General features: G+C 53.8%; 1 protein-coding gene across 7 annotated transcripts in view; it reads left to right on the top strand.

Annotated features, from left to right (window-relative positions):
- The window catches only part of NCOA1 (nuclear receptor coactivator 1), a 188,282-nt gene that overhangs the window by 165,225 nt on the left and 10,335 nt on the right, over positions 1 to 12,722 (top strand). For all 7 annotated transcript variants that reach the window (XM_075086485.1, XM_075086480.1, XM_075086483.1 and 4 more), the window contains 4 exons: positions 1,176 to 1,359; positions 4,223 to 4,408; positions 6,742 to 6,868; positions 11,256 to 11,424. In XM_075086485.1, coding sequence (XP_074942586.1) covers positions 1,176 to 1,359; positions 4,223 to 4,408; positions 6,742 to 6,868; positions 11,256 to 11,424 — 666 coding nt within the window. The remainder of the gene's footprint in view (positions 1 to 1,175; positions 1,360 to 4,222; positions 4,409 to 6,741; positions 6,869 to 11,255; positions 11,425 to 12,722) is intronic.

Genomic DNA, 12,722 nt, shown 5'->3' with positions numbered 1-12,722 from the left:
GCTGGAAGCAACTGCAGTGGCGATTGGCATTGCCACCCGTTTGGAGGATTTCATCTGAGATACGAAATATTTCCAGCTAGGATTTAGGGAGAAACTTCCCATGATTTCTTCTGGCAAAGGGCAAAGCTGTCACCTTGGCGAGAGGTCTTTAACGCTGCTCCGTCAGCCGGGGAAGGGCAGAGGCATCCCAGGGATGCCCAAAGCCAGCAGCCTCCCAGCTATTTATCATGGGCAGGGGCTGTCGGCTGCAGCTTCACGGCTCGGCTGATGGCAGAGCCTCTTGTTGAAGCCAGGATCCCAATTCCTGCCAGATTTCTCCATCTTCCCTGAACCGGAGCATCATTCCCTCCATCAAATGCAAAGATTTTCCCTAGTGCTATCAAGTTGTCTATTAATTACCCCACGTTAATGGCCAGGCTTTCCCTAAAGCCGAGGGGTGGCTCTTCTGGAAGCAGTATGCGTCCTTAGATTTTAAAGCATTTAACTTCCCTTGAGATATTTTTTCTTTTTATCCAAAGCTCATTTATCTCAGCCCCTTTAATCCCAACCTGCTGCTTTACAGCGCCGCTATTACAGCCACTGGTGCAAATCCCTTTCCCAGTAACTTTCCCATTTATTTGAGACCCCAGGCTAAACATCCACTCTTCTACTCTTAGCACTGACGAAGGCTGGGAAAGCTGAATGATATTTTACTACCCCATTGAGGGTAATTACATGCCCGAGGCCAGCGTCGGTTTTGGATGCTTGTTCCAAAAAGTCACTTCTGTTTCTCAGAACAGACCGTTTTTTTATTATTATAATTTCAGCATAAGCATATGTATATTAACAAGGCAAATTATCCCCTGTTTTAAATAGCTGGAGGTTATATATACCGTTAATAATTATGCTAATTGCAGCGTGCGAGTATCTCGAAGCTGCTGCCGAGGACCGGGCTCCGGGGTGGGGACCCATGCACGGCGGGAGGTTAGTCCTTGTCCCCCCAGGGGCTGCGTCTGGCCAGGCAGGGGGCTGCGGGGCTGGTCCTCTATCCATGCGAGATGCTCAGCATTTTGGCAAGGGAAGAGATGTGGGGAGCAGTTGGGGGCTGTGTGTATGAGAAAGCAGCGCTTGCTCTCGCTGAGGTTGTGCCCTAGGCTCAATCATTGACCTGTGATTTTTGGTTTTTCCTTCCTTAGTTTGCTGCCGAACTGGAGCAGCTGGACCAGCTCCTGCCCTCGCTGGAGAAGGCGGCTCAGCTGCCCAGCTTGTGCGGACCAGAGAGAAACGAGAGCGGCGTGGCCGGCGTCACCGTCAAACCGGAGATGCTGGCAGCCCCGCTGCAGCCCGGCACCGCTGCCAGAGCCCCCCCGGGCCTCAACCGTACGTGTCCGCCCCCGGGGAATGCCGGCGCTCGCCCCCAGACCGGGTCCCTGCCGGGGGGTGGGAAGGGAGGCTCTCCTCCATCACCAGCTCTACTGGGGTATCACCATCCTGGTGATGCTCTGGGGGTCCTGGGTTTTGCAGGCTGGTGGCAGTGAGCCCCACAGTGCCCCTGCAAACAGCCATGACGTGAGTAAGAGGAGCGGGATACTGTCCCTCTGAGATGTGCGCGTGGTTGCAAGGGAGCAGGCAGGCTCAGCTGGAGGGGTTTGAGGTTTCAAAGCATCACTGTTGATTCCAGACAGGGGTTTGAGGCTTAATTTGCTCAGGTGCAGCACCAGGACCTTTTTGCTCTGTGGGGAGGGGTGGGAAGACCTGATTTTTCACCAAACTGAGCCATTTTACCAAAGAAAAAATTAGGATTTCTCTCCTGAAGGAGCCTGCAGGCAAATAATAAATTCAGGGTGCTACGTAGCAAAACTGTAGAGGGACCCCATCATTAGAGGCTCAAGCTGGGGCTTCTCAGGGTGGGCTCCCCCAGGCTGGGCAGCAGCAGAGGCACAGCTATTCCCAGCAAACCACCGGCATCCACCCCAGGGGAAGCAAGCTTTTACCCACTGCGGCGTAAATTTGCCCAAAGAACTGCACCCAGCGGCTCCCGCCATCGCGGCGTGCTCGGTCAGTGCCCACGCCGCGCGCTTGCCATGACGGACGTCCCCGTGCCCCGTGGCGCGAGGGGTGCTCGCTTGTCCCCTTTGGTACCACGGCGTCGCCGGGGCAGCGTGCGGGAGCCGGTCCCGGCCCCACGGGGCTTTTCCCATCCCACGCTTGATTTTCCATGGATATAATTATCTGTCACATCCCCCGTACCGCTGCCGCTGCAAATCATGCTGAGTCTTGAATGCTGAAGTGCAGCTTTCAGAGCAGGGGGAAGGAAGAGCAGGTGGCAAGACAGGGCCCAGTATAAACCAGTTAGCTGCTGGTCCACATCCTACCCAGGGAGAGATAATTGTCCTGTTACTTATTCAGCAAATGGAGATAAGGAGGTTTTGGGTTCCAGCCCAGCAAGAAGCCTGCGAGGCGGCGCTGGCAGGCAGGGCTGGGATATTTTCGGAGGACTCGGGTTGCAGAAGCAGAGCCTTTAAAATGGTAGGAGCATCGTGGCAGAAGGAAAAGCAACACAGTGGTGTGAACACGGCCAAAACTGCGCTGTGAAGCGGGGTGAAACCCACCTGGGAGGCTGTGTTTGCAGTGGGCTCTCAAGGGGGCCCTCCAAGGGCAGTACAGTGCCGCTCGTCAGTGGCTTGCAGGTCTCTAACCCCGTGAAAAAAAAACCCTCTGTGAGCTGCAGGCAGGCTCTGGAGCAAAGTGCTCTGGGCTGAAACATTGCCCTGCCTGCGATAAATCATAGGGAAAGGGTTTGGGGTCTCATAAATCAGAGTATCAGCTAGCAGAAGATGTACAGGGTAGGGCGTAAGAGATGGATGCTGGAAGGGTGATGAGTGACGGCTGCGTTGAGGCCGGAGGCACTGGGGAGCTGTGCTGTGCCTCCGCTCCATTGGGGAAACACCTGGGAAGTGAAAAGGAGCTGTCAGCCCCGTAGTGGTAGCCGTGGACCGATTCACCCATCACCTCCAAGCTGAATTCATCATTAGGCTTATTGCTCAAGCCTAACAGTTCCTTGCCAAGGACCCTCTTGTCCCAGGGCTGAGATGGTTGGTACCTTCAGCAGCGGGGACACTCATAATGCTCCGAGATAATTAAGAGCGGGACTTATTGCCTTCGGGGGAAAGGGAATCCTGCGTCCAAGTTAGAGTGGGGAGGAGGGTGAGCACAGTTGTGGCAGGGGCTGCAGCGTGAGTGCTTGAAATGCCAACTGCTGCCCTCCTGGGTTACAGCGTCTAAAATAGGAGTTACTGCTGAGGAGATCCATGCCGAGCCTCGCTGAAGGCGCTGCCGTCGGGTTTAACTCGTGCGGGGTGGCAGCGGTGCACCCCTAAGCTGGTCCCCGAGGATTTAGAGGTGCTGCTGGCTGGGAGAGGGGCTGCTGACAGCCACGGCTGGTGGCCACCCGCTTGCAAAGCTGCCTCTTACATTCATTTTTCAGTTCAACGTGACCATTTGAGATGTGCTCCCTGATGGCAAACTGCAGCCAAACTTGGAAAAATGTATCTAAATAAAAATTAGAATAATGCAACCCCTAACGACATCATTTTAATTGATTTAAAGCCAGCAGGTGATAGATGAGAACTGCACAGCAGAGCATCGCTGCTGAGGCTCCCCTCTAGCTGCCAGGCATAAGGGGGACACAGCTCCTGCACCAGGGTCACCCCTGGAGGGAGCAGAGCCTGGTTGATGTGGCTACAGTGAGCGAGAGAGCTGCAATTCAGCTTCTGTAAAGTTTTTAAGCAGTATTCAAACCCTGTCTACATATATTAGACGATGCAACCCCCATCCCCCTGCCTTTCTTACGTCCAGTTGCTTATTTTTCATTTTTATACCCAGCTGATTATTTTAAGCTCCAGCTACTGGGTTTTGGGTGCCAGCCTGGCTCCTGGATCCCCTTACCTTCACACAGCGTGGCACAGCGTGGAGGAGCTGCGGTGCTGCCGGGGGGCTGTTGTCATCCAGGGTGGCTCTCCCAGGGTGGCTGCAGGTGACCAAGCCACACGTGGGACTGAGCCTTCAGCTTTAGGTGGGGTGAAATCCCACCATGACCCTCTTGTTGCCTTCCAAACTGGCTCCCTCCCTGGTGGGACGAGGGTTTTTCTGAGCGCCGATGATCTTGCAACAGGCCTTGGGAAGAAATCTGACTTGTGCTTTATTCTTCTTTTTTTTTTTTTCTAATTTAATGAATCTCTAGCGATGAACAGCGGGCAGGGCGTGCAGGCTGGTCGGACCCCGTTTGAGTTCTGTGACCCCCTGGAGCCAGCGCAGCTGAGGCCCGTTCCTTGTCCCACCAGCAACGGCAGCAGCCCGCACGCTCGCGGGCCGTCCCAGCAGGGCAGGGGCACGGTGACCGCACCGAACCCCTTCCCACCCGACGCAGGTGCGTACAGCCACAGGCATCCGCTCCTCTCCACCTTCTCCAGGGTATGCTGAGACTTTCCAGGGGAGACTCCCGTGGGAACGGGAGAAAAGGCATTGCAGGTTGGAGCTCAAGAGTCGCTGTTCACCACCAGCTTCTCACAAGCAGCAAGCTTCCAAGCTGTGCTTGTTCTTTTCACTCTTTTCACATTGGTATAGTTTCAGACAGAAAATAAAAGACCTTTCTGTCTGTCCCAGCTCCCAGGGAGGCAGGTAGAGGAGGCCGCATCCCCTTGCCCAAGCGGTGACAGCAGCTCAGGCTGCCCTGGCACCGGTCGAGGTTTAGTTTCCATGAGACCCAGAGCACGGGTCCTGTGTTGGGAGAAGTTCTGCAGAAGCAACTGTCTCACCTCACCTTGCTAAAACTGCTGACAGTAAAACACCGCAGACCTCGCCGTGAGCCGTTTCAGCAGCCTGGGCTCTGGAGGGTTGCCGATGCTGCTCCTCTGCCCTCCTTCCTTCCCTTGATTCTTCCCTTGATGCACCAAGCGATGCTAAACATGATCTGGAGGAGAGACCTTGCTTGCCACTGTGCACTGGGGCTGTACCACAGCTTTACTGCAGGTGCAGAAAGCAGATAACCCAGATCTCATCTTCTCATGATGGTAGCGTGGGACTAGAAGAGCTGCTGGATTCATCTGCTGTCCCCTCTCTGACGATGGCCGGGCTCCAGGAGAGCACCAGCCCTGCATCTCACACACCGTCCGACTTGGAGCACAGCTCTGGCCCCGCTCGCGGGGCGGGACTGCCGCGCTCCCCACCAGCCCACGGATGCAAGGTGTGCGTGGCTGCTACTCGTAACGCTGGATAGCCCTGCACACAGCCAGTCCCTCTGAATCGCATGAAGCTCTTGGTTTGGGCAGCTTCCCTTGAGGAGAGGTCACAGGGGAGCTTTCATCCTCCTCAGAGTCCCCTCCGGGGGGCGAGGCAGAGATCAGCCCTGCACGTTGCATCGTCACAGCAGCTTGCAGCTATATAATATTATTATTTTACATTCTACCCTGACACCTGTTCAGCCATGGCTGGGTCCGGCTGCCTCCAGGAGGGTCACCCACACCCCAGTAAATGAGCTGCCAGTCAGTGATGCTCTGCTTGGGAAAATCTGCAGTCTTCAGCACCAGTAAGCCTGGGGACTGTTGCTGGGCAAGTCAAGGAAGGACTGGGGACAGGCTGCACTGCGACTGTGCCATGAGCCTCCCCGGCCCGGCTGCCGCTGGCACTGCTGGGATCTGCCTGTTGCCAAGCAACCTTAAGGCTTTATAAAAGAAATTTGGAGAAATAGAGGAGCGCTGGCAGGAGCCGCCGTGCCGGTGCATGCTCTGGGATGCTGAGCATCCCCGAGCTGGACCTTCCTCCTCTCCTTCCCCTCCGGGCTCTTATTTTCTCTTTTTTGAAACAAACCCCATGGTCCAGGTGGCACGGGAAGCTGGTGGCTCCTTGCGACGACAGCAAAGACATCGGGCACTGGGTAACCACAGACATTTTCAAGGATATTTTACTGGGAAAAGAATCAGCACAGCTGAGCTTGGTTAAAAGAAGAGAGATTTTCATCTTCAGCAACTGCCTTCATCAGCACTTCTCTTAGAAATTCAGGGGTTTCGGCACAGGGGTGGCCACCGATCGCACATCCCGATGGGGCAGAGGGGCGCCGTGGCCAGAAATGTGCTTACCCCTCCGGTTTCCATCTCCTTGGATCTCCACGGGTTGGTTCAGCTGAGATGCCGCTTGATCTTCAATCCTAATTCCTATTTCAAATGGGATGATGTAAAGTCTCCAGCCTCATAAATCTCTCTCCAAGTTCTGCTACAACTTAATTTAATTGCATTGGCTCCTTTCCCTGTGCAAATTAACGTTTCTCCAAAAGAGAGGCAGAAGATGCTAATGGGTGTGGGCTATTTTTTAAGCTAAAATCTCTGGTAGTAACAATTTGCCTTCAAGAAGAAACCTTCTAACCTGACTAAATTTGGAATATCTTGCTAGAAATGTGCTGGAAAGGGGAACATTTTAATAGCATTTGCACGTACAGGGTACACAGGGTCGTATATACCTGCTGTGTGTGCAGGATCTGCATAGATTTTCACCCAGAAGTTTATGCTTATAATTAATGGTTAGGAAACCACACCTGATATCTGAAACTTTGGGCTGAAAAGAGCTGTAACTCTTTTGGCATCTCTTTTAGGGATGTTTTAGGACATGGTTGACATCCCGTTGCTCCAAGCTTGCCTGGTCCCTCCACGGCACCCAAGTCCTGCCCACGCAGTAACCTCTCCTCCCCCATCCTGCTTTTCCCCCCAGGAATGCCTGAGCTGGAGATGGGGGTGCCGGATCACCAGTTTGGACAGCCGGGAATGGGGGAGCAGATCCCCTGGACAGATAACAGCATGTCAGCCATGAATCGAGGCGCACTGAATAAACCCGAAGAGTAAGTACCACGGGGCTGGAGCCTTCCCGGCCTCTCCCGGGAGAGCATCGGGATGTCCTGGCGATAGCTGCCTGGGTCACAGAGATGTGGCCTTGCTTTGCTGCCTGCCTGGAAAGCCGGCAAGTGCAGGCGGGGATGAGCACGACTGCCCATCGCCATACGGCGGCAGTGGTACCATGAAAGTGCTGGGGCCTGGGTTGTGAAGGGTGCTACGATGCGAGAGGTTGCATCTGTTATCTCTTTAGGGATGAGCGTGTGAGTAGGTGAGGAAGGTGGGTGTGGGGAGACATCCAGGGTATGCCTGGACCAGAATAATCCTGCGTATCCACGGCAGAGCCAAGGGTGCCGCAAGTCCCCCCCACCCCTGGCCAGTGCCAATATTTGGGTTGCTGTTCTCCAGCATCCCTGTTTGCTGGGGGCAGCGGTGGGATCTGCAGAGCCATGGGGCAGTTTTGTATTGTCACGCGATTGCGGCTCTTTGCAGTCCTCATGTGCTTGGCTTCAGCTAAAATCTTTACAGCTCTAATCCAGGATCAAATAATGCCCTCCAGTCCTCTAATCACCTTTTTTTTGGGTCAATGCCCCATGGAGCAGCCAAGCGGCCATCACCTGCCCAAAGTATGACGTCACTCCTTGGCTATAAATGGGTTGGAGAAGACCGCAGGTCAGATATTTTGGGACGGAGGTCAGAAGCCCTGCTGATGGAGCTCGGCGGTCGATGCCCTGCTGGGCGAGGGGCACCCCAAAGTCCTCGCCAAGGCAGCAGTGCTCATGGAGACGGATCTGATGCGGGTGAGAGGTGAATCCTCCCCCTGACCCGGGGAGGGCTTCAGGTACCTGGTTTAAGAGCCAGCACTGATGAGCTCTGCATGGATCCTCTTGCCAAAGCCCAGCCCTGCTTCGTGGAGAGGCAGAATTTCCTCTGCTAATTAAAGTCTGTAGCAGATGAGCACAATCTCTCTTTTCCAGTCGTGAAGAAGACACATGTAAGGGTCATATCTGAGCAAGCCGGAGCCAAACATCTTTTTCTAGGGGCTAAATTTGGTTTAATTTCTAAAAGCTCTTTGCTCAGCCCAAGAAGAGAGCTGCCTAAGTGGTCTCCACTGCTGCAGCTGGATCTTGGACTTCTGCTGGAAAGACTTAGCCTCTTGTTGCTTGAAAGAGCTGGGAGATGAAACAAATCCCCATTTAACTGAGCATTTACATCAGCCTGAGTCCTTGCCACAAGGAAGTAACTTTCCTTTTAAGCCTTGCCAGTGTCATTGTTTTGTTGGGATAAGATCCGTGGGGCATACCTGGCAAAGGGCAACGCTGCTAGAAAAATCAGTTTTTAAGCTACAAATGTTCCTTAAAATGCTGCTTATGGGGTAAAAATGACGGTACCTTACTCAGCAGCCTTGTGCTCCAACCACTGAGTCAGTCTGGCTGGCTGTAGACATTTTTGTCTCCCCAGCCAGCGCAGCTGGGAGGAAGGGGGCTGGATTTTCTCCTGGCTCGCCCTTCGCTGCAGGATTACTGAGTGAGGACACAGGTTGGCACGGAAGGCTTGGGACCTGCACAGGTGTCAAGGAGAGAAGCGTTTGGCAACAGCATCCCATGAGTCCTCAGGTGGGAAAAACACCTTGGGTGGTTTTCAGGGCAGAGCCCTGTGCCGGGAGAAAAGGTCGGACCAGTGGCGTGGGGGCATCTGCCCGAAGCCTGGTGAGATGTGGAGGTAACAAATCTCACACAGTCCCTGCCTTTGGAGAGTGTTGGTTTCAACCACAGTTCAAAATTGCAACCTGGTTAGGGTTTTACGAGGTAGTATTTTATTTTCTCGGCATCGAGGAGGGAGAAAGCAAGGAAAACCATACTGTGTGGTGGGATTTCCCATGGCTCCATTGGCTCCCGACAGCAAGGTTGGGCTTCCCACACAGTGGAGCCACCAGTAGAGCCAACACATGGACTGGGGCCACAAGATGACAGCAAGACAAGAGGTAGAAGGCTGCTCCTCCCAGTGAGCCTCCATTCCTCCTGAATTAGGGTCTCCAGGCACGGGTGGTTCCTGGCAGAGGTTTTGGGCAGAAGCAACACTAGAAGAAGCTGGCTCCCAGCTCAGTTCCCTCTCGTATCTTCAGTAATCGTAGGTCTGATGGAGCATCATGGGTGAGACCTGCCTTGGCAGCATCTTGGTGGGGTCTAAACACTTCCATCTAGTGGCATGGTGATCAACTACAAAACCCTGCTTCCACTGCTGCCGGGAGAAGAGATTCTGCTGGGGAAAAGCCTCTGGACTTTGGTCCTCAAGACGTGCAGATGTGCTCCAGCTGGGGAAGGACACGCTCGTCCTGGGAGATGCCCACGGTCCCAGCAGCTGCCTGTCCACCCGACAGAGACCGCAGTTGGAGCAAGCAGACAGAGCCTTTGGACTGCAGATATTACAGGACCAAGAAATATATTTTAGCTAAGATCAAACCAGCAGAGCTTTTGCTTTGGGGGTTGAAAAGGTTTCTGAGCCAGGAGGTTCGCATTAGCTGGAGGTGGGCTGAGGTCCCTGGTCTTGTTTAAGGAGCTGGTGGTGCCCGGATCTCCCAGCACGGGGTGTCCTGGGGAACAGGAGCTTCCTTTTTAAATTCTCCCATTTCCCAAACCAGGGGGGGATTTGGGAAATGGGCTTTTTGCCTCTTGATAAAGCGGCACTGCTACAACATCCCCTCTCTCATGTCCCAGACATAAGTGCTCTTGTGCCTCTGCAGAAGAGGGCCACCTTGGGCCAGGTCCAAGGCTCCTTGAAGCAAATCCAGGTCACTGTTCTCGCACACGTTCCTCTAATCCCCCAAGGTCAAACATGCCAACCAGGGCCCAATTCAGTTGCCTCAGTGCTGGCACCCAGTGCCATCTGAGACGGCTGAGGTTTCTAGGACAGCTGTGCAGGGCCGGAGACCTGTAGCCTTTCAGAGCAGTGCTTAAAGGCCATGCCAGGGAGATGTTTTACAGGACCTCAAGCAGCATTTGACACCATCTCTGCAAGTAGCTTGATTTCTCCACCTCACCACGTGTAAAATCATAGGTTTAGGCTTAAAAAAAGCCTGAAGGGTCACGGTGGATAGAAAATGTTTGTACCATGAAACCTGTATGACTGGGGACATGATGCAGGGGGTCCAAGATCTCCTCCACCCCCCGATACTTGCCTGGAGACTTGTCTGAACCCCCCCATGCATGGTGCTGGAGGAGAGGAGGAGTGGGGAAGGCTCTGCAGGCTGGACTGGTCTGCAAAGCAGGACACGCTGGGTTTTTTTACTTTTACTGGGTTTATTTACTACATAAAGGTTGTATTATCCCCACAATCTTGTTATAAACCAACTTTTGCCATCCACGCAGAGGTCCGGCATGGGCTGAAGAGACGGTGCCAACCTGAATTTCTCCTCTAGCTGCCTGTTAATGTGGAGAAGAACCCTGTCCTCCCCTTCCAATGCAAGAACAATTCCTGAGCAGCAAACTTTGTCCTTCGGCCTTGGCACTGAAAAACTGAGTTTGATACAAGCAGCAAGTAGCTGGGGCCTTGGCTACGGAGTGAAACTAGCCCTGCTTTTCACCTCTGTCTCCCCACTTCCCTCTCTGCTCCCTCTCTGCAATTTAAGAAATCCCAGTGCTGAGTATTTCTTTTCCCTGGATTAGGCTGCGTGTGTTGGCTGCAGCGGTCTCGGGCAGATTGGCTTCAGTTCCTTACTGTACATCTGGTCTTCATCTGGAGCTAAAAGGATAAACATGTCTGCTGCTTGGGAACTGCTGGCATGTTCGAGCCTTCGCCTTTGTGCCTCTCTGCAAGCGTGATGTGCCACGGCTCTCTTCATCGTGTCAGACCCGGCAAATCCGATTGACTCCAATTAGTCATGTCATTGGAATGTCTCTCATTACATATTAATCTTATTCCCAAAGAATATTGAGTGAGCTTTGCAGAAATCTTATTCTTGCAGCTCAGAAGTTCCCCTTTGCCTTCAGCTGCTTTGCTTCCAGCTGCTCCGGCTCCATCCAAGCCTCCCTGCTTTCGTGCCGGCAGAAGTTTTGCTCTGCCTCCCACTGTCCTGCCCAAAACGCCTGCGGGAGCAAAGCCTGCAAAAGCACCAAAGTTTTACTCCCAAACCTCACCGAAACGCCGTCCAGGCTTCGTTTCATGCAGAGGTTCATCCTTACAAGCAGGTTTCGCACACGGGCCTTGCGCTTGAGCGGGCTCAGCCGTGTTGGAGCCGGGGGACGCAGCTGCATCCCGTGGGGTTTGCGTGATGCAGCGGGGTGGGAGCGAGTCCCCGTGGCTGCAGGGGCTGTGTCGCTCAAGCAACTCCCAGCTCAGCCTCCTCGCTGCTTCATAAACCTTAAGATGCCTCCCCTTGACTTCTTCCCTCTGCAGCCAGTGCATCACCTCGCAGCTGGATGAGCTCCTGTGTCCTCCCACCACGCCGGAGGGTCGGAACGACGAGAAAGCCCTGCTTGAGCAGCTCGTCTCCTTCCTCAGCGGCAAAGACGAGACGGAGCTGGCTGAGCTGGATCGAGCTCTTGGGATCGACAAACTGGTCCAGGTAAAGAGAGAACCACTCATGGGACTTACTGGAGGTCACATATGGGGCCAGATGCTGAGGCGTGACGTGAGCGTGGAGGAGGATTTCCAACATCTGGTAACAGGAGGCCAGATGTGAGTGGGAATACACGAGCGCATCAGATTCAGAGATGATACTTAACACCATGCCGTTCTCTCCCCCTGCCCCCCCCCCCGCCCCGCGCCAAAAAAACTGGAAAACAGCCCCATGAAATACAATATCTTGCTTCTCCGCTTTTCAAATGTGATCCCCCATGAGAACCGGCAGCCTGGCAAAGAGGCAGCCGAGCATTTTCAGCCCTGGGCAGCTCACGTAATGGGGAGAGCTGGCAGGCTGTCCCGCTTCCCCACCTTACCGGGGGGATTAGGGCACGGAGGAGCCTTCCAGCTGGAATCCCACAGCCTGGGATTCCTGAGCCTGGGTTGTGCTGCCTAATAATATATCTAATGGCCTTGCTGGTATGAAATTGTGCAGCCCTTACTATCAAGATTGGCTTACAGCGCAGCTGCCCTTCTGTCTCGGGTTGAACCGCAGGGAAAAAAAAAAAATGAGGTTTGGGTTTAGTGGTGCTGTCTTACTCGGATAGCGCTGGGGCCCTGGTTTCTGCAGCTGAGCTCCAGTGGAGACTCCCCGGGTGCAGATATCCGTGGGGACAGATGCCTCCGAGGGGTCCAGGGTTTCATAAATAACAGGGCATGTCAGGGGGAAAAGCTGGCTGCAGAGGAGCTAGCCAGGGACATGGAAAATGAGATGGATCGTTTAGGATTTGTCTTCAAGCCGTTTTTTTTCTGTGTTCCATTGCGCTCACGCGGGTGAGCTTCCAAAACAAGGAAGAGAATCAAAAGCCTGTTAATAAATGGGGTGTCCTAAGAAAGAAGCTTCTCAGAGCAAATCCCTCTGCTTGCTCTGGGCCTGATCCTGCATCATTTAAGCCCAGAGGTGGCAAATCTCCTTCTGTGGCCCTGATATGATGCCTTGGGCCGCACTACTGGGAGGTTTTATCTTTTCATCAGCGATTTGAGGGACCTGTCAGTGACTTGATTCCCCAGTCAGGTATTTGCCACGTCCTTTATCTCAAGGCTGTGCCTCCAAAATCACCACCTGCCTTTTTTTTTTTATTTGCAAGTTAGGGGTAGGGAGTTCAGCCTCTCTGGTACAAAGGATCAGAGATGCTCTTGGGAAAGATGCAGCTGCAACAGCTCAGTGTTTTCACAAGGGTTTTGCAGACTCAGCTGGCAGAGCTCCCCAGCAACCCTTTCCTGCACCGGCCGGGCTCCAGC

The sequence above is a fragment of the Phalacrocorax aristotelis genome, chromosome 3 (genome assembly GCF_949628215.1).
Source record: "Phalacrocorax aristotelis chromosome 3, bGulAri2.1, whole genome shotgun sequence".
Lineage (NCBI taxonomy): Eukaryota > Metazoa > Chordata > Aves > Suliformes > Phalacrocoracidae > Phalacrocorax > Phalacrocorax aristotelis.
This window is presented reverse-complemented; position numbering and strand designations above follow the sequence as displayed.